The 25,666-nt window shown below is 40.6% G+C and overlaps 1 protein-coding gene across 5 annotated transcripts; it reads right to left on the bottom strand.

Moving 5' to 3' along the window:
- Window positions 1-553: 553 nt before the first annotated feature.
- dpf3 (D4, zinc and double PHD fingers, family 3) lies at window positions 554-25,495 on the bottom strand. 5 transcript variants are annotated; one of them, XM_039599467.1, is made up of 12 exons: window positions 25,084-25,491; window positions 16,212-16,372; window positions 13,829-13,936; window positions 10,861-10,994; window positions 10,397-10,492; window positions 10,081-10,153; window positions 9,645-9,686; window positions 8,653-8,805; window positions 8,397-8,525; window positions 4,103-4,215; window positions 3,682-3,763; window positions 554-3,538 (listed from the first exon to the last, which is right to left on the bottom strand). In XM_039599467.1, exons 1-12 carry the CDS (start codon window positions 25,113-25,115, stop codon window positions 3,471-3,473), a joined length of 1,191 nt encoding a protein of 396 aa, XP_039455401.1. In that variant the 5' UTR covers window positions 25,116-25,491; the 3' UTR covers window positions 554-3,470. The 5 variants fall into 5 exon arrangements, 4 of the variants coding, with proteins under 4 accessions (XP_039455401.1, XP_039455402.1, XP_039455403.1 ...); XM_039599468.1 differs by having other exon boundaries at window positions 8,668-8,805; window positions 25,084-25,484; XM_039599469.1 differs by lacking the exon at window positions 9,645-9,686 and having other exon boundaries at window positions 25,084-25,492.
- Between the last annotated feature and the right edge of the window lie 171 nt (window positions 25,496-25,666).

The following is a 25,666-nucleotide window of genomic DNA, read 5'->3' as shown; positions in this document are numbered from 1 at the left end:
CAACAATGAGTAGTCTACTGCAGTTCAACTCCAGACCAATACTGGTACCTAGTGGTAAAAAAATGTACATACTACCAAGTAAGATTTCTAGCAATGACTATACGGATATTTGAAATAATACTGATCTATATAATATAATCATTGATGAGAGTGGAAAGTGCTTTCATAAGGTGAACATTCATTTGATACTACTGGAAAATGAGTTTATTCTTCTGTCACTGCCCACTGCAGTTTATTCACACACAGAGGGTGAGAGACAGGAAAGCAGTAATATGTGATGAGGAAGACATGTTCATATTAGACACAGTCATCTTGGCTAGTACTTCAATCTCTAATTGTCAGTTTATGTAAAACAGTTCACTGGGATGAGAGAGTATTCCCACAGGAAAATTTGGAAACAGGTCGGCGACTGACTGGGATTATACGCTTAACATACAAGCAAACAAGAATCAAGGTCTTTATTTTAACACAATAATGTAACATTTATTTTAACAAAACATCACACATTTGGATCACTGTAGTTGATGGCACCCCCCCCCCCACCCAAAAAACACCACATATGACATTTGTGTAAGGAAGACGCAAATGTCATTGAAAATTCGCCACAGAAAAGCACAGTGAAACCCTCAGTGTGTTAATAATGTGTCTATGCTACCTCATGATTGTCAGTGGAAATGCGTTATCAAATACAAACACATAATAACAAAACACAAATGCAAAATGTGATATCCTGTCAGGAGAAGCACACTATGTGTACTTTGAGGATCATTTTCTCTTTTTCTAATTTCTTCTCTTGAGGTGTTTCGACTTTTGAGAGTCAACTTTTTTTCATAATATAAACAATTTTCACAGATTTTAGTGCTCAGTCTAACATGGAACCAAGTAAACATTAACCTTATTCACACAGCTGTACAAATGCAGCACTCCCAGAATATATTCTGTTTTTAACTGCATACAAAACACAGGACACAACAGTATATGCTGCTTCCTTGAGAGATAATAATGTATGAAGGTTTCATAATAAACATGTTGCAGTGGAAAATTTACACGAGTGGTTCCCAAACTGTTGGACAGACCCTCTATAAGGATGTAAGGATTTTGAACTTCACCCAAATGAAAGAGCATGCTGCCAAAGCAACAGGTGACGGTATAAACCTGACCTTATAGAAATGTTAGGCAATATGGAGCCTAAAAACATTAGCACAAAGCACAGTCTGATGTCAAAAAAGAAGATAAGGGTGTACAACTTTGCCACTGGAAGACAAAATCTGGAAAGAAACTAAGAAACTTGACTTTTTGAAAATCTTCACCCTGGAAGAAGCTCCCATTTTCAGTGTCTCAAAGTGCAGTTTACATTGGACGAAAGGTCAAAACGCATAGAAAAGGCTATGTTTATCAAAATACCTGTGTATGTATGGATAGAGTAGAGCGAAACAATAAAAGCTGAACATTTTTCAAAAATTATTGGCTGTTCAATCAAAGCATAGAAAAAGCAAGTACTTGCAGGTGACCAGTCCACAACATTGGACTTCTAAACACTTAACTGGACAGGCAAAACTGAAAGACTTGAGTATAATAAGAAATGGATTGGATTGGATTGGATTGCTGTCTGATGAAGAGTTATGTTCAATCTCTAATTAGCAAGATATGTATGGTTAGAGGCTAAAATCACAATGCTAGTTTTTGGACCTTTTTAGTAGAAGTAATTTTGACATGAAGCAGTAGGCTAACACAGGTTTACGAATTACATTAATTAAGCCTTGCTCCTAAATAGAAGATGTTCATTATTGTCATTAGTAACATATCCATTTACCTTCAATGTCAAAATGGATGCTGTGAAAAAAAGTCGACGCTAAGATTTTACTGTGTCTGAGCCATTATCATCAAAACCTGCCCACAAAAATTTATAGCTTAGCTTCAGTGTTTTAGTTGTGGCTTTGTAGGCATGATGGTATTGATTAAACCCTTTTTATGGTGTTTTTTCCTTTAAAATGAGTGAGCTGAATAGCTTAAAAAGTTCAATCAACTCATGGAGTTAGCATGAAATAGCTGGCTAGCAACAGCTGCTAGTGAAGTTATTTTTTCAGACAAAAACCAAATTCAGTCAAAGTGTAGGAAAACAAATTGTTTAAACTGTGATATGTGAATCTATCACTGCAAGCGTTCACTTCAAATTCACTATAAAAACAGAAGGATTAATAAGGAATTGTTTAAAGAACAAAAGTGGGCTGTGATGCTAGCAAGGCTAACGATAGTCAGGTTAATGTCAAAATTTACTGAGAAGAAAACCTGTAGCTCTGGCTCATTGACATGTCAGTCAAATAAAGTATGAAGTTGCATTCTTAGTTCACTGAAGACATAAAGTTGTATTTTTAATGAGAAATTTCAGGTATTTATTTAATAAAATGCAATCAGTCTATAACTTGGCTGGGAAGTAGGAGATACACTGCAAAAACTCTTACCAAGAGTATTTGTCTTATTTCTGGTCAAAATTATCTCATTACACTTAAAATAAGACAGAATCAGCTAAAGGGCAATATTTCAGTAAGCTAAAGGAACTTGTTTCAAGAAAAGGTTTGGGAACCACTGATTTACAGATGACATTTAGATGAATAATTTTTTTATTCTACTTTTAAAAGTATTACACCATTAGTAAGGTGTCCTACTGAGCACCACAGTATCCTGGTAACTGAACGAATACAGAAAAACAGACGTGGATATAAAGTCACTATGCTCCAAAGGGAATGATAGTGGAGGCTGTTTTATCGCCCCATTTCCTCTTAGTGCAGGATATAAATTTCACCAAGCTTGACAAAACCTGTGAAAGATGGCATAACTAATACTGAGTCTGTCCAGATGTAAAGTGGGAATGTCACTGTAAAGTCTAAACATAGCAGAGGAGTAGAGCTGGAAGGAGAAATCTAAACAAACATTAGTCAAACTCACTCAAGGTTCCCCCACTGGAGAACTTAAGCTACAAGGGAAGGAAGTGATGCAGCTTCAGCAAATACTCAAGGAGAAACACCTTCCAAATCATACTCAAATAAATCCAAATCAGGGGGGAAACATGCAGAAATACAGTTAAAATAAACGTGTACTTCACATGCACATGTTCTATGCTGTATTGGCCATTATCAATCTTGCTTTGGCTTTTTGCTGTCTGCTGAGAGGTGAGGTAGAGAAACGAGGGAACAGCAGATCTGCTGTTAGCTGACTTACGCTTAAGATGGCGTATGACATTTGCATCTGTGAGTGTTGCTTGGCTTTATGAGAGGTAGAGGATCTCTGAGCCTCACATGGGAAACTGCCCTGAGCCTGCTAATGCACCGGAGTGTGTATCTGTGTATATGTGGGTATTGTGTGTGTGTTGGGTTGTATCTGGGAGAAAGTATATGTCAAACAGTAAGTGCATCTGTACAAATATATATAGCTTGTGTTTACATGTGCTTTAAAAATGTCCAGGGTGTCCTTTATGCTTCACCATAGGCTGAGGCCTTGTCTTTTAACAAGTCCAAACACAAGTGACAGCTCCAGCTTCCTGTAAAGAGAGGAGAGAGGGAAAGGTTGAAATCTTTCTGCTCTTTTCCATATATAGACGTTGCCTGTAGCAGCTTTCAAACATATAATATAGCACCACTGATGTACACTAAAAGCTGTCAGAGTGGCTTTCGGCTGCGGTACCTTCAGGAGGCTGGGTCATCGGTGGCTTCAGGCAGTACATGTGGTATCCTCTGTCACAGTCATCGCAGAACAGCAGCTGGTCCTGCATGAACACACAGTCATTGTCATTATTTTATACAATACATTATAAAACAGGGACTTGCTGGTTGCACATTGCATATAAAATTAAACTCTTAATTAATCTTTACAGACTTTCAAATTTTTTTGCGTACTTGGCTCCATATAATTCTATATCTACACAGATCAGCAGCAGTGTATAGTGTAGTTCCCTTTCAGTTTAATTTAATATGTATTATTTCTCTGATAGGCTGCACACAAGCTGGTGAAATGTCATTCCATAGCTTCACAGCTGATTCAAAGTGAGAGCCATCATTTCTGGAGACACAAAGGTTGGTACAAGGTTTTCCTCTGTGATACATACATCATTTTCCGAGGTGCCACAGAGGCTGCAGGACTTGCACTCGATGCACTGCCACTGGTATGTCCTGACAGCCTGCATCATGTTCTCAGTGAACTGCAGACATGTAGGATGACCTGTGTAGGGACGGTGAGACAAACACAAAGGGAAGCAGGGGCAGGAGAGGTGGATTGCCAAAAAAAAAAGTTTACAAACTGTTTTGGAGTGATTTTAAAGTGGATCTGTTAAACTGATTTCTAGCTTTATATTTTTATTCTCTTATTTTGTGACTCCCCTAGCAGCTTTTCCCAGTTACAGTTACGTGTTTTGAATTAATTTTAACACTGGCCATCTGTCTGGTGACTGTGAAGGCCAGTGAGTTCATTGTCATGTTCAAACAAACTCTGATCACTGATTAGCAATTTGTGACAGCACATTATCCTTCTGGATCAGTAGATGGGTACACTGTGGTCTTAAAAGCATGAACATGTTTGGCAATAATATGGCAACTGTACTAAGGGGACCAAAGTATCCCATCTGAATGTCCAAGCAGAATTCAACTCATCAGACCAGGCAGCGTTTCTTTCAATGGTTTTGTTTTCCAATTTTGGTAAAGCCATGTAAATTGTACCCTAACTCTTCTGTTCTTAGCTGACAGAAGTAACACCTGGTGTGGTCTTTTGCTGTTGTAATCTGTCTGTTTCATGGTTTGATGCTTTGTGTGACGGCTAGGATGGCTATGTGGGAAAATCCCAGTGGATCAGCACTTTCTGAAATACCCACCATGCACCATGTTTGGCACCAGCAAACATGGTGCATTCAAGTCACTTTAATCCCCTGTCTTCCTGAACTTTAGCTGGTTGTGTTGTCTACGTTAATGGAGTGGCTGTAGCTCAGCAGGTAGAGCAAGTCATCCACTAATTGGAGGTTTTTTTGGTTTGGTCCCTGGCTGCTCCAAGTGATTATATGACAGGAAAACAAGACACATGCAGTCATGTGTGCACAGTTAAACACAGCCGAGACATATTTTATCCTGTTCTGGTAAAACTACAACTGTGACAACACAAAAAGAAATATGTAAAGTGGTCCTCTTGTTGCCTGCCTTAATAACATTGTCTTTTGTAGCCTGCCCACATCATCACAGTTATGAGAGGACAGTCATGAGTACACTGGTGTCAATGGGGTATCAATGAGCCATATTCAAGGGTGAACTGACATATATCTGGACTGGGAAAGAAGCCCAAAACACTGATCGCACTGATCCCTCTAAGCCTCATGGGTAAAATAACAAGGAATGTGACCTGTGTAGATATTTGAGTTACTGCCGTCCTCACAAATTACTCTAAGGAATTGCAGTTGAGAAGAAATCCGCTGAGGCACTTTTAACAGACATCCTGTTGGCTTTAATGGATAATGGAGTGGTGACTGGCTCTTACCTCGCTGCTCACTGTCCTCTTTAGCTAGTGGAGTGACTTGAGAGTCCAAGTGCCTCCCTCCCCCATGTCACATGTTTATTTTACCATGGAAAAGTCATGTTTTTAATTCCTTATTCCGTAGTCCACAGCGCTATCAACGTTTTTGATCCAGATTTAAGTGGCATGTAGCAAAGATGTATAGTTTGTTATGTTGACTATCTGATGCAAGCAAAGTCAAATGTAAGGGCATTTTTATTTATTTATTTTTTGTTTATGAAAAATGGAAAATGGCTCAACTGTTGAGGATGGTAAAAAAATATATATTAGTGTGTCCATGAGAAATAAATTCCCAAGCAGAAGCATATGTGAATATATATCCTACATCCTTTCCAAGACACCTTCCAGAAGTGTCTTCACCGTGGTTTTCTGCAGTCCATTATGTGCCTCACGAGTCTTTCATTGTTCCCTCAATTAAAACTTTAATGGGAGAAGGCTCAGCTAGTCAAGTTGTCCCATTATTAGCTGTCAGCAACTGCGTCGCTGTCTGAGAACGAAATATCTTCCAGCTCTGCATCTTCAAAGCCATGAAACGTGGAGGCCTCGCTGTCTGACGCGCTGCCGAACAATTCTTCGAGAGTGCTCCGCTTCCTCCCATCCTTCTTCGCTCCTCCTCTTCCAGCTACCATGAAAACATCAGCATCAGAGCAACACAGACAAGGCCACACAGTCTCCCAGTTGTTCTAGCACACTCTACCGTAGTAAGACAACATCTCGCTTGCTGAAATGATTCGACCAAAGGTTTTTTGCTGAGATATCCAGCAGATGCCGTTTTCGGCTAGTGTGGGAAACAAAACGGGGGGAAAAAAGGGGAAAAAATGCAGCCACATGTGCCAAAGGATAATGCATGAAAACTGAGCAACAAAAGAGTGAAAGCATGTTGTCTAAAGGCAGAGGTCTTTACTGATGGACGAGGCTGACATGGAGAAGCATGCAGGATGGAAGCAAGCGGCGGATTCTGCAAATTCGTATGGTTCTTTCCTGTGGTTGGCTCTCAGTTCTTATGATCTGAAAGGCTCATTGACAACCCCATTGAAGAGACACTTGAAAGCTTTTATTGCACACCAAAAGCATCTAAAGAAATCTACATTATCACCTGAAGGTAAAGATTTGTTTGAATTTTTGGGAAACTTGTTCTGAAATATAGAAGGACTACATTAAACTTGGTAACAACATGTACCTCCCCTCATCTCCCTCCTAAATATATGTGTGTAAGTAATTCCTTTATATTTGATGCAAACTTTTAAACTGCATCACATCTGTGGCCGATAGAAAAACACAATTTAAATCCGTGTAGCAAAGATTAACATCGCAAGAAAGCGAGAGATACACATGAACAAGATCGTGGACAAAAAGGAAGTAAAGAGAAACAAAAATGAGATGTGTAGTAAGACATAAAGTAAAGTATGAGTCTAGCAGACAAAACATTTCAGAAAAATCTCCACTGTCATTCTTACCTGCAGAGAGAGATCTATGAAGTGATTGATACAACTCACACACAGCTGGAGGGCAATTAGTTTAGCTTAGCATAAAAACGTAGAACGGGCAGGAGGGGTGGAGTTACAGGCTGTTTCATGAGGTAACAATATCTTACAAGCTCATCTAAAGCTCACTTAAAAAAAAAATGTGTTTAAAAACTAAAAAGGAGCTTTTGTTACCTCTGAACCAAACCAGGCTAACTGTTCCCTTTAAATTGGACTAAGCTAACCTAAGTGTACTGTGTTCTCATCAAAGTTTCTGTAACTTGCTGGAGTTTTTACGAGATGGAGGTGTTAGCCCGATGCCTAGCCCCAAAAACGAAGGGCCATGCGCTGTTTTTGCCATGCCTTGCCAGGGTTAAACCCTCCCAACAATATAGCTTCAAGTGCTCAAGCCTACCCACCATGGCAAGGTAACAGCACATGGCCAGCCTAAGGTTATGGAGAGGGGGGCAGGCCTAAGACCACCAGGTGGAGGACAGTAATGGCAAAGCTGGAACAGATGGGACTTTCAGGGGGTGAAGCAAGTGCTCATCACCCACCAGGGACACCATGTAATAGATACATAAAACCTAACCTTATGCATGGTCTCAAATCTCATACTTCAGTATTTACGCTTAACTAATAAAAAAATAGTTTCCACTTGAGAAATTTTATTGTCTTTCCACTTAAGTCAGTGGGAACGAAGTTGGAAAACAACTAGGAAAGCCTGTTAAACTCCAGTTACAGAGCTGTTGTTGTCGCATACGTACAGAGTTTTCTTACAGTTGTGTACATTAGTTAGAAACTGTATTAGCAGGCACACAAATCTGGCTGTGAGCACAGTAGCCATTCCCACATGTTGCTGAAACCTTCATTTTACAAAACACAAGCCAACTGGAAAAAAGTTGGCTTAAAGGAACGGTGGTCGTAAAAGGAATAATGTGGCTTGTTTCAGGCAGAGGATGAACTAAGAGGTGGCAAAAAGGCCCATTTTATGATAAATATTTTTGTTCTGAAATACGAATGATGCAAAGCTACTTTAGCACAGACAATGAATAAAAATTTACAGCTGGAAATGAGCACAACTGGTCCCCATTAACTTAGTGTTAAGCTTAGATGGTGCAAACTGTATATGAACTATCCAGACACATGAGTTGTATCAATACTTTCATGTCACTCTTGGCAGAAAAGTGAATGGGCACATTCTTAGTAAGCCTTCTTGCTGTCCTACTGAAAGCACTCATACGGCATTCACTTTTTTTCACTAAGTCTTCTGGAGGGATTATATAACTATTGCTCCACTTGTGGTATCGATTAGTGCTTAGGCAAATACAAAACCTCAGGTTTTCATGTAAACCATCTATGCTGCAGTAAGTGAGGACTCACCAGAACGTCCACAGTCGGAGCAGGACACCAGCTCCTCTGCTTGTCCTGTTTTCCTGTTGGAGTCCTGGTCTCCCAGGCAGAAGTCACAGTAGTCGTTGGGGATAACAGCACCATCGGGGCCCTTTTGAGCTGTTAGCAGGAGAAAAAAGGGGAATGGTCCATGAGCTGCCATCCAGTCTGAGTTATCGTAATCTGTGATTTAAGCAATTTTATGCTAAATGCAAGTTTCTGTGATTAAATCGGTTTGATTAAATACCAGCCAGCAGCATACGTTTATGGTTGTCTGAACTCTGAGGAGAAGACGGAGCCATCTCTGGTTCCTTCTCCTCTTCTCCCTCCTCCTCTGCCAGGTGAGTGTGTGTGTAATGGTAGCTCAGGCCAGGCCGGTTCTTGTAGCGCTTTCCACACACTACAGATTTTTTAAAAATCGCAGGAAGTTAAAACCATGCAAAACTGTGCACACTGTCAGATGAAAACATCAGTGTATGACACTGGTCTAAGTTAGTTGCTGTGAAGAACTAGAGAGTCCGTGAAAGACAGTAAGGCAGAACCTCTATCTCCGAAATAACTACAACTATTTGTTGCTAAGAAAATGTTTCCTAAGGTAAATAAGTGGAACTATAGCAGAGTTAAAAGAAAGACAAAGACTTAAAAGAAAAATCATCTTATTTATTTATATTTCTGTATATATTTATAGGTATTTTATAAGCAAGTTTAAGTGAAACTTTTAACACTGACCAAGACTTGTTATAATATTTTAATGTGCATTTAGGATTTTTACATGGGTACATTGGACTTTTAGCCATTATAGACATTTCTCATTACACAGCTCTCTATTGCATCATTGATCCAGCTATTTCAGCCTAAATAATAATCAAACAATCAATTATATTTTCAAATATATAGAAATAGACCAATAAATCAACCAGTGCAAACACTAATCTAAGAAACACACACAGCTATAGAGAAACCTATTAAGCATGCATCCCTTAACTGAGCTGGTGTTTAAGCATCAGTTGGCGCATGCTTTGCAACAAGCAAGCATTGAGGCATTAGGTTTAGTGTTAGCGTCATGCAGTGCTTGCACAGGGATGCCTAGACTACTTTAAAGCAATTAAAGCATTGCACATATTCAGAGCATTAGCATTCAGTCAGTCAAGGACGCCAAATGCCCACTAGCAAAAAGGCCAATCATAAAGACAACTCAAGAAGCTCCTAGAAAGACAAGATGGAGACAGGTTGAGATACCTTCTTCAGCCTTTTTTGAGTTATACTTTTGTTTGTATCTATCTGGAACAGAGAAGACACAAAAGCAAACAATATCGGAAAGACAGAACAAGACACAAAAACGAGGATGAAATTCATTTGTCTGAGGCTCAGTCAGCATCTCTAGCCACAATTCCCACGGCAATCCATTACTGAGGAATTCTGTCCAAGTACGAAAGTGGCATGCTGGTCAGGTCTGGATTAACAGCAAACTCTTTCTTCATGCTGCAGAGGACTGCTCTTAGCAACAGAGAGAGCTTTTAAAAATATATATATATAAATATACACGTGTTTTTTTCTCTTAACAGCCAGATCTCAGGAGAACACAGTATCTCTGCTCTGAGAAAACACAGTGTCTGTAATCGCACTGATCGCAGGATGGTACATGTACAAAGAAAGAAGTTCTCTTTGCCCTTACTGTCACAGACATAAGGTTTATCCTGGTCCTCGATGTTAACGGGTTCTGCCCTTCTGCGGCTCGAGCCTCGGTTCTGAAAGGATACACAAGACACATGTGATCATCCATTTATTTCCTCCAACATAAGTTAAAAAAAAGCATACTGTATCCTATAATGCTGGTAAAGTATTCTACTTTCAGGTTGATGGGGGTGTTGAGCCTTAACCTATTTGGATTTTGTATTAATGTTTAAATTTTTCAGTATTATTCTGTATTGCATTACAATTCAAAACACACACCGTCATATATAAATCCTGTTTTTGTTTTCGACACTCACTTTGCCTCTGTTTCTGTTCTTTCTCTTCGGAGTATCGAGTTCAAAGTCTTCATCATCATGGAAGCCGTCCCCATTTTCCTCTGCCTCAAGTACTCTCTGCAGAGTGCAAACGCAAACAGAAAGACGGGGGTTAGACAGAGGTAGCATTAGGTCTGAGGAAGCTGGAAATATGTAGATGCAGACATATTTACAATTCTCCTGGTTAATGTTTGATTTATTTATCGGCTTTCATTGTCATTTGTTGCAGGAAGACATCAAATCTACATGGCCAATTTTCAGTAAAGTTGGTGGAGAAACAAAACTTGAGATGCTGATGTGATTTATTTAAAAAAAAAAAATCCATGTCTTTACACTGGGTACAGCTGGACCTTGGCCAAATAAGATGTCAAATGAGACGCATACATGAAGTTAAAGGGACCCCTACTGGTGACACATACTAATCTTCCTTATCTTATTTACCATACCTGTATTTCTAGCAATGTCTCCTCTTCCTTACTGATGTTGTTTTTTTTCTCCAGCAGGTTGTCCCCCCTTAGTAGGGCCTCCAGGGCTGTGGCCTCCCCCGGTGCCCCCTCACGCTTTGGGGCCAGTTCTGCTTCTGAAGAGAGAAGGTGAAGGAGGGAATGACAAAAAGGAAACAAGGACCACTTGAGGTGGCATGTGTATGTGTCTGTGTATAGCAAGGCAAGTGTGCATCAACCTGTGTGTTTTAATCCCACTTTTTCATCCCGGCATTTCGTACCAAAGTGGCTAAATGCTGTTTAACCTGTGGTCAGGCAGAAGGAGCACTTGGGGTGTAAGGCAGCTATAAGTAAAGCGCTTATGTGAATGCATCCTTTCACACTGCACCTCATGCTTCTCGACACTTACAAGTACAACTTTACAGTATAAATCTCCTGACAGAACCACAGTGAAGCTCAAATCCATCTGTAAAAAATTTAAAAACATTTTTTTTATTGCAGTATGCTAGATTAAGCTACTAAACTGAAAACATATATTCCACCATAAGAAGTCGCCTGTGAGCCATGCAGCTCATGTCGGCCTATGCTCTCCAGGCTGCCACTGGCATGATAAAATGATGATAGGATGATGATATTAAAGGAAAATAGAGTGACGGCATTTAAAAGTAAATATATCTTCCTATAAATACAGAGGAAGAAGAAAGCTCAGCGCTGTGGTTACTTACATGTGTATTTAGTTACATTTTGCCTAAATGCCTCAAAGTCATTCGTTAACAGGTCGTCTAGTCGATTTATTTTATTTATCCTTTTATTATGTGAGGTGCAGTTGTGGTAATTTAGCACAGATGGTAGGCGACAGAGTTTAATGATTATCATCGGGGTGGACGAGGTTTTATGAGGAAAGTGGGAGCATTGGGAATAATGAAAAGCAGGCTACCAGATCCAACATCAATAAAAGATAAGACAAGTGTGCTATGGGAAGGAAATTAGCCAAATACATATATTAAAAAAAAAACACTCACTGCTTTTAAGCCTGAAATATTTCTCATATCTCTCATTCTTCTTTATTTCTCCCCCTATCTAATCTCCTTCATCGTTCCTGCTTTTGCTCTGTTCATTTCTACAGAGACGAACTTGCTGCTGCAGCCCTGCCTCTTTGTCCTCTCCTTTCATCTCTAATACCAGGATGAGAGCTGAATGAAACTAAGGCTGTGATAAGAAAAGCAGGGAGCGAGCACAGCTGCTGAGGATGTAAGACACTTATTGAATACAGAGCTTCTGTACCTCTGCGTCTTCCCTCCTCCTCCTCTTCCTCCTCCTCTCATTTGTCTTTTTGTATGCTATGACTTTGTGCTTGCACTGCCTCTGTGTTTTCTTCATTCAATCACCGCTCTGCCTCCCCTCCCCAGCACACACACATTGTCCTTTACTTTGGTCTCTTTTGACAGCCTCCTTCCTGTACATGAAACCCACTTTCCTCCTCTAGATTGTCCTTCATTCGTGTCTTTACCTTCTTTTTTTGGCTAAAGAACCCATTGCCTCATTTAATACATGCATGCACAAATTGCCTGGATTTAAATTCTTAGGTGTGCATCAATAATTTCACATGTAAAGTCCAGTTTACTCATCTTCAGCCTGTGAAAGCAGTTGCACAACACCTTCTTTCCCTCTAGAGGAGCAAAAGAGGTGACAGAAAGAGGTTTTTGGATGTTTGAAAGAAGTGGGCACGATGAACGATGCCACTGAGTTGCTTTGTGAGATTTTGAGAGTGACTTCACAGTCAGGATTTCTTGGCTTCTGCTGCTCCTACACAGATCTTATGTGTTTTGTTTTAACCTGCTATATACAAGACTAGTTGAGAGGACAGAAAAATGGTTCCTGAAACCCTAACATGAGCTGGGACGTGAAAAAGAAAAAGCGAAACTCTACAAAAACAAGGAATTCATATGTGGCATGGCTTCTGTGTATTCACTCAGAGAGACAAACCTCTCTGCTCAGGAAGCATTAAATAAACATAAAGCATTTTGCAAAACCCCACAAGGGGAGAATTCACATTCTTCTGTTTTGTTATGATAGACATCTGGGCCAAACTACACAATAGGATATCTCAAAAACAAAAGTCAAGATTTCTGCACTTCTCGGCGTCCAAAAGTTTTGCAGGCCTCATTAACTACAGTGTCGCCTTCTCTAATTTCTTCTGTTTTCATGCAAGCTTGTTGGTTGATGAGCTGGTTAGCTGTAGCTTTGGGGGTTTTTTTGGTGTTGTTTTTTTCCTCATCAGAAGGACTCTCTGTCCTCGTCTTAAAAGCAAAGCAAGTCATTCTTAGCGGAAAGCTCCAGAGTATTAGATTGCATCTGGAAGACAGCGAGGGGGAAACAATAGAGTAGAAAAGCAGAAACAAAGACTTGCCTTCATTCCCCTCCTTCACAGGTTCCTGGGGGCATTCCTTTGCTAAAATCCCACCCCACCCGTTATAACACACATTCTGTATGCATGCATGGATGCACACACTCATAAGAGAGAACACACTTCCACCTCATAGGACTCACTTACATTGTTATGCCTCATGGACAAATGATTATAGAGGCCCAGTTAGGGTGCTTCTGTGGTGCAACGGGGAGCAAGAGTCATGTGTGTGTGTGTGTGTGTGTGTGTGTTGTGGGGGGGTGTTTGTGTGCCTATGCGCATACGTACCCTATAGCCACAGAACAGAGAGAGAGGAGGCATTGATTCGAGGGAGAAAATGAACCTGGAGACCTGGTAGGAGAGACGGGCTAACCCGAGCCAGATGGCCAGACAGCAAGCGTGCGCAATAGCTCCATGCAGATACCCAGCAGCACAGAGGCCACAAATAAAACAGATGTATTTATGTGGTGGCATGAATAAATAAAATAAAATGCATTAAAGTAGGCTCCGTTGTGTAACTGTGGGTCTTGACTTCACTCCATGGCTGGGCTGTGTTTGTCTCACCTAGTCGAAGCTCACACAGGCGGAGCTGGGGATCCAGGGGAGGGTGGAGTCGCCTCTTCTTTCTCCAGCAACGAGCGGGGTAGGTATACATCTGTCCTGCTGCCTGGCCTGGAAACACACACACATACACACACACATTTGTATCCATATATATGTACACACAGAGAGGCACACAGGCACACAGGAAGAATTTTAACAACCACTGGCAAGCATACCATTTTAACAAACCTTGCATTGAGCTCTGCAACACACAAACACAGTAATGCACACAGAGGCCTGCTCTTTCCTGACACTTAATATGTTGTAATATAATTTCAGTAGTGCTCAGGCACTACCCCATATATTCAGAGGGGTCCAGCTCTTGTGATCAAATTCTAGAGACTATTTATCACTCGCAAGCTAAAATTGCAGCTCTTTGAAGATTTTTAATTACATTTATCTAAGAAGTACCAAAAGATACATCAGTATGCTAATGTTGAGAAGATACAGTTTTACTTTTTCCAGTCAAATGCTGTTTGCTCTCAAACCTTAATCGTATTCCACCAATAGCCACGTAGGAGGGAGAGATGAAAAACAGGGGTTTTAAGTCTGCATGAGCGGTGAATAAAAATCAAGAGATGGAGGGGGAGGGATAAACCTAGAATAAATGCATATAATGTGACTTAGGTCTGCCACAAAGTATAGGGTGTGGCCTGAAGGGCTTTGCATACAAGATGGAGAGCAGGCTATTTGTGTCCAGCTCCCAGTAAATAGCAGATTGTTCCCTTTGGCTTTACAGAAGAACCAGATGTGCATAATGCATTCTAAGTGCTTAAGGATAAATCAGCAAACAGTAACTCAGGGAATATACAAAAGATGAGCTGGCAGACTTTTTTTTACTGATGGAGGAAATACATGAATTCACATTTATCAGTGTTTTCTGATATATGTTTATTAACTTTCCTGCAGCAAGTTGGGCGAGAAGATTGATACCACTCTCATGCCTGTGCAGTGAAGATGAAGCTCCAGCATGACGCTGTTCATCTTAGCTTAGCGTAAAAACTGGAAGGCAAAAGCTGATAGCTAGCCCAGCTCTAAATTCACCTACCAGAACTTGTAAAGCTCGCAAATTAACATGCTATATTTCACAGTCATTTCCTGGAGTCTGCACTGGTTTCCTGGCAGGCTCATTTCAATATTCCCTGAGGAGTGATTATTTCTGGCCAAAAAATTAATCCAGCAGTAATTCAGACTTTTGGCTTTTGTTAGCAGATATACTGTATCAATGAGTGAGTTGTAGACTGACTGTTTGTATATTCTATTACATTTGAACGGAGGAGGGGAGCTGTTCTTCCTTCTTTTCTTAAATCTGAGAAACTATTTTCGGGCCAAAATCATAATTCAGATGCCAAAAGCAAACAATAAAGAGTTACTGTAGCTTTGTTGGCCAAAAAAAGATTTATTATAAACATAGTGTGCCATGTTACACAAAACATAAACTACACTCACAAGATTTGATGAAGTTCAGTTAGCTGATATATAATATCTCCCAGACACTGATGATACAGGATTTTAAAGACGAATACTGATGCTGATATTTAGTGATTTAAAAGTTCAATTATCTGATATGTTGGTCGATATTTTTTTCTTTCAGACACACAAAACATGAACAGATTTCCCTAACATTTGTTAGGGAAATGTGAGTCTGCCCAGTCTACTGAGAGCCTGATAGGGATGTTGCAGAGCGCCCTCTGGACAAACTATGCAATATAAAAGCTGCTTCTCTGTCTGTTCACTTTTTGAAGTATTTATTTATCAGATGGTAAAAATGTCAGTACTGATAGATCAGACCAAGGATAATATCAGCTGAAAATATTGCCCCATTGATAAATTGGTTGGGCTCTAATATCTCCCAACATGTAGCTATAGAGTTATAACCATAGCCCAGGTACTTTATTCAAGATTGTTTTTTAGTTGATTTATTTTAGTAAGAGGAAGACATGCAAAAAATGGCCTGAGGCGGTTTCAAATCTGGGCTGCTGCGTTAGCCTCATGGCATATGGGTCATTTGTTTAACCCAGTGAGTTAAATGGTACACCTACTCAAGAATGATTTTTATTTTTTTTATGAACACATTCATGAATAGAGCCTGATCAGTGCTTTACATATGACATATTTAGTGAGTAAAAAAATCCACACTAGTGGCAGTACAGATTAGAAGTTTACATTTTTACTACTGTTTGCATTCAGTGCTGCAGCCAGTAGCTGTAGCCTTACATTGAATTTTTAAATGAGAGTGACGTCAATCGTCTCCCTGAAGCAAAAAAATGCAGATATCCCTAAATGCAGACTTAATGAATGAATAAATTTTGCTACATTTTTCAACCTTTGCAGTGTTTCTCACCTGGCTGACGTTGGTGCTTTTCCATCCAGATGTAACAGTTGTTCTGTGCCACACCAGTTTGTGAGTCCAAGAAGGGCATGCGCACGCTGCGCTCTGCACAGAGTCGGGCATTGTAGTTCCTACAGTGTTCGATGGCCTCCTTATAGAACTGGTCGCCAAGCCTGTCCACAGAGAAACACGAAGAACATGTTAGGAAAACAGGCACACGCAGCTTTGATTCCAATGTAATCCATCAGGTTTGTTAGCATTTACTTCTACATCAACTGCCCCATTCATTTAACATCTGAATTAAATGTATTATATGTGGCTACTGAGTCACTCACAACAAATTCCTGCTGTTTATATCTTATTAACTAAATGCTAACATTTGTGGATTGTTAACGCCACTAGTATAAATTGGATATCAACTGGGTGTTAGTATAATACAAAAACCTTTTCTGGCTTTACAGCGTAAAGGCAGCTGAACTGAAAGCAATCGGCATTAGAACAGCGAGGACAAAAATAACAGGAAATGATTAGGAACCATTAGAAAAGATGAAATGTTTCATGCTGTCAAATTTATAGATGACTAAGTGTGCCACAATGAAGTCCACACAACAGATGTGCTATAAACAGATGTGCATTGACTGATAAGAGGATACAAATCAGGATGTGAAACATCAATAACCTATACAGTCCCAGTCTCACAGCAGGATTTCTGCAGCTAAGATCATTAGAGCCAGAGAGAACAAACCAAGATTTATTTGCTTCCCTTAATGATTAAGTCTTTCTTAAATTAGACACATGTAAAAGAGACTTTTCTGTTTAGCATGAAATCCCTGATCATTTAATCCAATGCAGCATAATTAGTGTCAAGGAGGTTGTTTTCCATAATGCCACTAGGACTTTCTGTTGCTTGGCTGGAACATATCGAAAGCAGCAGAACAGCGTCAGCTTTTCTGTTTATTTACATACAAGTCTATCTGGCTGCCTATCACCCGTCTCTCTGACTGGCCAAGCTAAGACGGGCGGTCTGTGGATACTGCGCACAGATATGTAAAGAATGCCAAGCTGGACAAAGACCAGCTCTCTGGTCACACTGAATCTCACAAAGATGTGCAGTGTTTGGAGATGGAGGGTGCAGAGGGTGGAGGAAGGAGGGATGGATAGCGGAGAGGGAGAAGGGTAAGAAGTGGAGTGACTAGCAGTGGAGCGTGAACCAGGTAGTGCATGCATAAGATGAAGGAAAAGAGGGGGTGAGTGTCACATAAGAAGTAAGATGGGGGTGCCTACTTTGTAAGAGCAAAGAGGACACAAATAGGAATAGGGAGAGAGAAAACTGAACAATCGGACATGTGTAGAACAAATGGCAGCTGCATGTTTTTCAAATTTGTTAAATGTGATCCTCGACTTTGGCTATACTGGTGCATCTGGACAAGGATGTTTTCCTAGTTTTACTCCCCACATGTTGCATCTGCAGGGAGAACAAAGGCTCGTCTAAACCCAGAACCCTCTTCACTGGGTTTGACCACACGTCAAAATGTAGAAGGAATCGTGCAAATCTGTACCTTTTATTGCTTGGTGACCTTTTTGGCTCTCAAAATTTGGCCTTATCTTCAAATCCAACAATTAGCTTTAGAGGGTATAGTTTTGTAAATGCAGTAACAGAAATGGCTTTTTATGGGAGGCAAAAAGTCCTAGTGGAAAACATATCACGTCTGGAAACATACAAAGGACTGTTGTGTCCCATATCTGGATGCACAGCACACACACTTTGGATAAATCATCACATTTAACTCTAGCTATTCATCTTATTAAGGAATGATAATTGCAGAAATGCCACTTAAATCCTATCAAAGCTCACTGTCTTGTCTGTGAATTGTTATCAAAAGTGGTATTTAATCTAATCCACAGTGCTACAAAAATGACTTTGAATTAATGTCAGAGAGAAGCAACTCCTTTCAGAAACAGGCAGCCAGCAGAGACTCCAAGATTGCTACCAGGCAATAAACAGTCCAACAAGTGATCCCCATGAGTCCACAAATATAAGTCAAACTGCTGTTAGTGTTATAGATTTCTCTAACTCAAATCTGCTGGTGACTGTGGACTGGAATTCATTTATATCAGGAATAATTCTCTTCATGTTGACTAAAGTTTTTGTGCAGAGACCTCCAGAAATGAGGGATGCAGCTGGTGCTTTTTGTGACACGTGTTTTTACAGTATGAGACCAGCAGTCACAGTGATCCACTCAAATCCAAATCTCCAGAAGAGACTTCCTGTCACATAACTCACGTTCCCAGAGGTAAAGTGTTATCTCTGCTGTCACTATCAGTTGGCTGGATTGAATTGTGTGTGTGTGTGTGTGTGTGTGTGTGTGTGTGTGTGTGTGTGTGTGTGTGTGTGTGTGTGTGTGTGTGTGTGTGTGTGTGTGTGTGTGTATGTGGACCTACGGGTATTTCTCCTCATCCTTCCTCCCTCATTTTTTTCCCTCCCCGTGTCATCCCATATTGCCTGTACGTTTCTGTCCCGTTTCCGACAACAAAGCGTCTGCATAACCTCCCCGGGCGGCTTCATAAACTCTTACGTAAGTGAGTGTTCGTGCACAGCTCGTTTGCCTGCTGTGCATTTGTCTGTGTGTTGTATTCATTATGTGAGAGTAAATAGTGTATGAGGATGCCTCCAAGACTTCTGTCTGCAGCTTGCGTGTCCTGAGACATTCCTACCCAAACTTGATTTGACTATCCTCAATTGCTCTGTTCTCCAACCGTGAGTTAACTGTATGGCTGAGCGCAGTGATGGAGCTTATGTAAGGCGAGTTTTGCATGTCAGGGAACGCATTCCTCTTGGACACCAGCTTCCTGGATACTGATGGAATCTGCAGTTGTTAAGTGTGTTTTTGTGTCTGTGTGCACCACTACGACTGTTTCAGCTCATTCCATGCTGGCACAAAAGAGCTGTGTATGTAACAGTCAGTATAGGTTTCATCCGTCTTGGATCCCTACTTCATCAGCTAAGGCTAATTCTATACCTATAGGCACAGGTAGGTCTATCGGTAAAAGCTTACACAGGTAAAGAACATTTCAATCCCATCCTTTGTTCTGTGTTTGGATATCAGGGGCTATTGCCCTCACAGGTACCCATTAATGATGTATCACAGTTAAAGGGAGACATCATTGAACAGTTGAGGGGCTAATTTCATTTGCATTCAACTCAAGGTGAACAAACAGGGTCTCACACGCACACATGCCAGAGAAGGAAGTCCCAAAAAGGGCTAATGAACGTTATGAATATTTAATGTGGTACTCAGTCCTTAGCCAAGGGGAGTGGAGGCTCCATTAATCAGCCTTTGTGTTTGGATATCTGCTGTCATTTCTCTTCATCAGTCTTACTCGTATCTGTCACTTTCTCTTCCTCCTCGGTGAATTGAATATTTAGCCACTGAAAGAACTCATCAACAGCAAAATAAATCACTGTCATCCATCTCTTCACATTTGCGTTAATCTCTCAAGACTCTGTTTTCTTGCTGTTTTGATCCCATCTCAGTTTGCTATAACGTGCTACTGTATCTCACAGCTGATTATTTGCTTTGTTTTTTAACAGTCTTTGCAATCATTTCAATCATTTTTAACACAAAAAGAAAAGGCCCCAAAAATTTAGACCTGTTCTCAAATGTGAAAATTTAACACTTTTGTTCCCATGTGTGATAAATTGCCTTTACTTATTATCCAAACCTGTTGCCTTGAAAAAATAAATTCTATTCTATTTTATGTATATGGTGCCAATTCACAACAATAATCACCTCAAGGCACTTTATATTGTAAGGTAAAGACCCTACAATATTAGAAAGAACCCTCAACAATCACACGACCACCTATGAGGAAGCACTTGGTGACAGTGGGAAGGAAAAACTCCCTTTTAACAGGAAGAAACCCATGGTGGAACCAGGCTCAGGGATGGGCAACCATCTGCCGCGACCACTTGGTGGTGAGGGGAAAGAGAAGACAGCAGAGACACAGGACAAAAGACACCCTATGAGAAATAGAGCCAGAGTTTAATAATAACTAATGATTACATGCAGTAGTGGTATATAAACACACAGAGAGTGAAAACAGATGAGTGAAGAAGAAGTGCTCAGTGCATCATGGGAAGCCCCCAACAGCCTAGGCCTATACCCCTGCAGCATAACTACAGGATGGTTCAGGGTCGTCTGATTCAACGTTAAGCTTAATTGTTAAGTTACATTAATTTAACAAGGGTGAGTTATACTGGCTTGTAAAAGTTAAAAGCACTTTAGTGCTTAGTTTAGCAATTTTTTGTAATAAATAAACTCACAAAACACCATTATGAATGGTCACATAAAATAAGAAAAGTGCCATGTACCATAGACTGACAGTCTGTCCAGTGTGTACCCCACCTCTTGCCCTATGACAGCTGGGATAGGCTCCCTTCCCGCAATGCTGTTTTGGACAGGTGGAAGAAAATGGATGGTAAAATTAACGGGCCGATTTTCTTTTGAACACAAATATGAGATATTCTTACATCTGCTAACGTGCAAAAATGCTTTTTGTAGGTGAACTCCAGGACGCACCGACTAATATTGTTCCAATTCTTAACCACAAAATGCGACCCTAATTACAGCATATTAAACTGAGCCTGCTTTTGGACGGAGCGTCTGTGTGTCTGGGGGCAGGCATGTTTGCAGGTGTGAATGTGTAGCAGATTAAACTGTTGCTCTTTCACTACAGTTATTGGCATTTTAAAATTATTAAAAGGATATCATTTTAAGTAAACTACTGCATGAAAGAAACATTTGGGGTTTTTTTAACTTCAGTGAAATTTTAGGCAGAGATTTAGGGATTTTAATATGTAGGCAGCTCTTTATCACACTAGTTTATGAAACTGGAGTGACACAAAAGCTACACTTAGAGATTTGTAAATGCTATGTGCTGATAGGCTGATATCAGTCATCAAGGCCATCAAGGCCAGGTTTTTGGTACACACTATATGGACAAAAGTATTGGGCTACACCTCTTAATCTTTGATTTCTGGCGTTATCCTGCCCATTGCCACAGGCATAAAATCACACACCTATCCACAAACATTACTGAAAGAATAAAGAGTTTACTGAATCTGAGCGTGGTGCTGTAGTAGCATGTAACATTGCAAAGTGGAAGTTTTAAGGAACACAGAAACTCAACCACAGTGAAGTGGCAGACCATGTACAGAGTGGGGTCATCGACCAATGAGGCTCATAAGTTACCAAAAATCTGCTCACTCAGTAAATGCAGAGTTTCAGACCTCATCTAACATTAACATCAGCACAAAAACTGTGCACTGGAAGCTTCACGGCAGGCTTTCCATGGTCAAGCAGGTGCTATAGGTTTCATGTACAGGTGACCCAGTACTGTTATTCACATATAGGTGTATAAGCGGTTCATCAATACATGGCATGCAATTTTTGTTTTTTATTAATTATAGTTTAAATTAGCAGCTTTTGTACTGTATTGGAGCAGTATATTCACTGACTGCTAATTAAATAATGACTTATGTCATGGACTATAACAGTATGGCAAGTTTTCTGAAATGTTTTTTTCACTCCGCAGTACACTACAGTTGTGGCATTTGCAGTTCAATAGACAAAAGTCTTGAGTTACAGGAAAACTGAACAATCCTGCAAAAGAGACTGTGTCAAAGATTTTAGAGGTGGAGCCCTGAAACATGCAGAACTGTTTAAATGTTGTGTGCCTGTCTGGCCCCAAGTCAGAGGTAATAGAAAGCTGTATGGGCAACGCTTTCACAATACAGCAATTAGGATGATCTCTGTAACATTACACAGACACATCTTTCTAATAGACTGTGCTGGACAGTACAACATATACACAGCATCTCGAAGGAAAGTTAATAGCATTAGGGAATGCTGGAGGTTAACCGCATATTGAGCAAAAGATGGTCAGAGGAGATGAAATCCAGTATAGGAGTAAGTAGGAGCCCTAGGGGGATGTGCGAAGCAGGGCAACAGCATGTGGGTACTGATCGGCTTCTTTGTGCGGCACTTTGTAGGTCGAGCAGTGCGAAGCATAGAGAAGGGAGACGGAGGAGGAGGAGGGGCCAAGGAGGCAGAATGGGAGGGAAAGGGGGTGGCGGGGTACAGGGTGGGGATTCGATATGTCCTGGGGCACACGTGTTCCCTTTCAAACCCTGTCACACTCATTTTTCTCCCAAACACACAAATGAGCGTACGCACGAGCGCATTCATGCACACACACACACTCTTGCCTGTACGCAAACAGACACACAAAGGGAGTAAAAGGGAAAGGTGCAAAGTGCAGTCCGAGGTGGAGGGAAGAAGGAGAGAGGCAGGGCAAACAGCTGAAGAGGAAAGGGTGTTGCAGAAGGGGGGAAACCCTGATTCAGATGCTCTTGTTGTTGTTTTGCTAAGGGATGGGGTGGAGGACCAGAGACACCAGAAGCCAGGAGAGGTGAAGGAGTGCAAGGTGTAGACATGGCTTGACCCATAAGTCATTTCAACTCAGCATGAGCATCACTGGAGGAAATGTGGAGAATAAAATGTTTGTCCAACATAAAATATGCTATTTTATATTGTAAAGGATACCACATGCTTATCTCTCAGCTCTCCAAAGTCTCACATATACCCATAGAGAGAGAAAAATGTTTCCATGTGCAGAACATGAAAAAAAAGAAAAAGCATTGATCACTGCTTGGAGGTTTCCATTAAAAAAAAAAAATGTTCCTGTCCATTTAATTGTCTGTGCCTGGAAACCATTCCATTCCCATTCCCTGAGCTCGGATAGACAAAGGCCAGGGTTCACCCCAGCGCTCAGAGTGTAGTATAAATGTATGCAGCAGGACTAAATGCAGCCAGACAGACACCCCTCCACCCTCCTCCATCACTCACTCATGCTCCCTCTCAAGAACTGGGGGAGGGGCGCACTTCCACACATACATGCAAAAAAAAAAAAACCCCACAATAAAAACACACGACCCCAAACACACTGACAACCCTACATCTCCCTTACATTTCCTCTAATCTCAGTTCAAGTTCTCTCAATCCTTGTGCAAACACAACCAAACCACATCCCACCTGAGCTCTTTGGTTTTTATTTACAAATCCAACTCTAATGAAAGAAGGTAACAGGCGCGATATCCACATCTCTGCATATGAATCGCAGCGCTTATTTGAATACTTCTCATGTCGGCTTCTCATTATCCCACCCGGCCTCCCAGGATTCAATTACCAAAAGTCTTTTTGAAAATGAGAATTTGAGTTGGTCGAGGAAAATATGCATTGCTAAACATGAGTGAGCGAGTCCACAAAGCCAGACATATTTACTGCCATGTTCCTTATGGTTATAATTCATCTGTCAGAGCTGGGCACTGGCAAGAGAGCAGGCTAGATTATTACCACGTCCTCACTGAGCGCGCATTATTAACGTGCCACATCCTGAGTACGACTCAGAAGTAAGGCCTATTGTTTCAAACACAGTAGACTCTGTCTAAAAAGTAGACCGCGACTTTACTTCCCAAGGTTGTAACTCACATGTTACTTGATACTGGGTCTTACATTCCAACACATTACACTTCACATACACTTTTCATTACAGTTGCCTCTCATATTTTGCTCTGAGCTTATACTAGTATGTCTGTTGTGGTAGGTGGGGTCCTGTGTCCATATGCATATTGCTTTCCCTTTTTTGCAGATATTAGATTGGTGGGGGGTGTCTATCTGAGAAAGCCCTGCTGCATGCAAAGGGCAGATGGGACTCCCTCCCTCCCTCTGCCCCAGCATCAGCCTGTCTTTTTTTTTTTTTTACGTGTACCTCTCTGTTAACAGATGGACCCAGCGAAACACTGAAATACTGGGACGCTCTTTAATCTGCTGCTCTACATGCACACAAAAGCAAACACATATACCTTCATTCCCTACAGCCTAATCTGTTTCGGTACAACACAGCAGCATTAAGTCCCCCCCCACACACACACACACATAGTAACCATTTATGACATGTTTCTGGTTGTCAACAACAACAAAAACAACAACAATAAAGAGCTCTACAAAATAAGAGCATCATTTCAGAATCTATTTTAAGGGACCCGCAGCAGCATTCCGTTCAAATTATTAAAACACTTGCCTCTTGCACAAGAAACTGTCAAACACTGCGCATTCCACATGGCCAGTGGTAAACATCTGCCGTCAGCCAGCAGCAGGAGGGGGAACATGCATTCTGTGATATAATGAAAGTTGGTTTTATCCCGTAAATCTTTACTCTACTTAGGATCCCATCCCATTAACCTTTTTTTTAAACCCATGCTCATATACATATTTTTCCACAAATGCATTTTCAAACCGCCAAGATCGGCTTTAAGCAGTTTATTCCTCCACGCACACATATTAAAGTTAATGTAATAACCTGCTGTGCGTGTGCTTGTCAGGCTCAGACAAGCACGAGTCGCGCAATGGGAGCTTTGTGTCAGTGCTTGCATTATATTAACTACGCAAATATCCCCCATAAGGACCGTAGGCAAACTTCTGACAGACGGATTTGTTTTTATTCTATTTATTTTTAAAAGTAGAATGTCCGCAACTTTATGCATAAATGAAACTGAATGTAGTCATTTGCGCGCGGACGTGATGTTTTCCGTCCGTACACCGTGCATAAGTGCATGCTTTTATATTCGTATTACACAATACAGCAACTAGGCAACGGTACCTGAAGATACGGAGACTGCCCAAGTGTATGCTAAAGGTATTAAATGTTAGACTTATTTAAAAGCGCGTGCAATCCCCATACAGTCATAATAGCTCGTTACATTCCTCTTACACGATGCAGTAATTTCGTTAAAATAATAATAACAAGAAAGAAATGTACTTACGATTTCAAAGGATTATGAATGACAGTCGCCATCTTCCTGTAGGACTATAACGTAATATTCCAAATCTCGGTGTAGTTTGGGACCCTAATGAAAAAAGAAAAAGAAAAAAAAAAAAAACAGCCAATGCGGTCCTGTGCGCTGTGCTCCCTGCCAATACAGCACCAGCATCAGGACTTTAGGCGTGGCTTCAGATAAATCTGTCAAAATTAATGCCCCAGACCCCAGATTGTAATAACACCATGAAATTAACTTGATTTAGCCTTAACAGTGAAAACCACAACATGAATGCTATGTAGCATGGGATACTATTACAGTCTCACTTCTAATGTTTTTGTTTGATGTTTTTTGAGGTTTTAATGGCTGGAAAATAAATCCAACTACATATCAAACATTAATTTTGTTTTTTGTAATTTAAAGTCATTGCCGCTTTAAAATATATCGTGTTAAGGGCGTATATATGTCGAGCAGTCACTTATCACAATATCCAGCTATTTCCGAGAATCCAGTGAAATAAAAGTAATTTTCTACACGGTTATCCCGAGAGCTCGCGGAGAAACTTACCAATGACTGTCTAAAACGTCAG

The sequence above is a fragment of the Oreochromis aureus genome, linkage group 15, assembly GCF_013358895.1.
Source record: "Oreochromis aureus strain Israel breed Guangdong linkage group 15, ZZ_aureus, whole genome shotgun sequence".
NCBI lineage: Eukaryota > Metazoa > Chordata > Actinopteri > Cichliformes > Cichlidae > Oreochromis > Oreochromis aureus.
The sequence above is the reverse complement of the archived record's forward strand: the minus strand, read 5'-3'. Positions and strand labels throughout refer to the sequence as shown.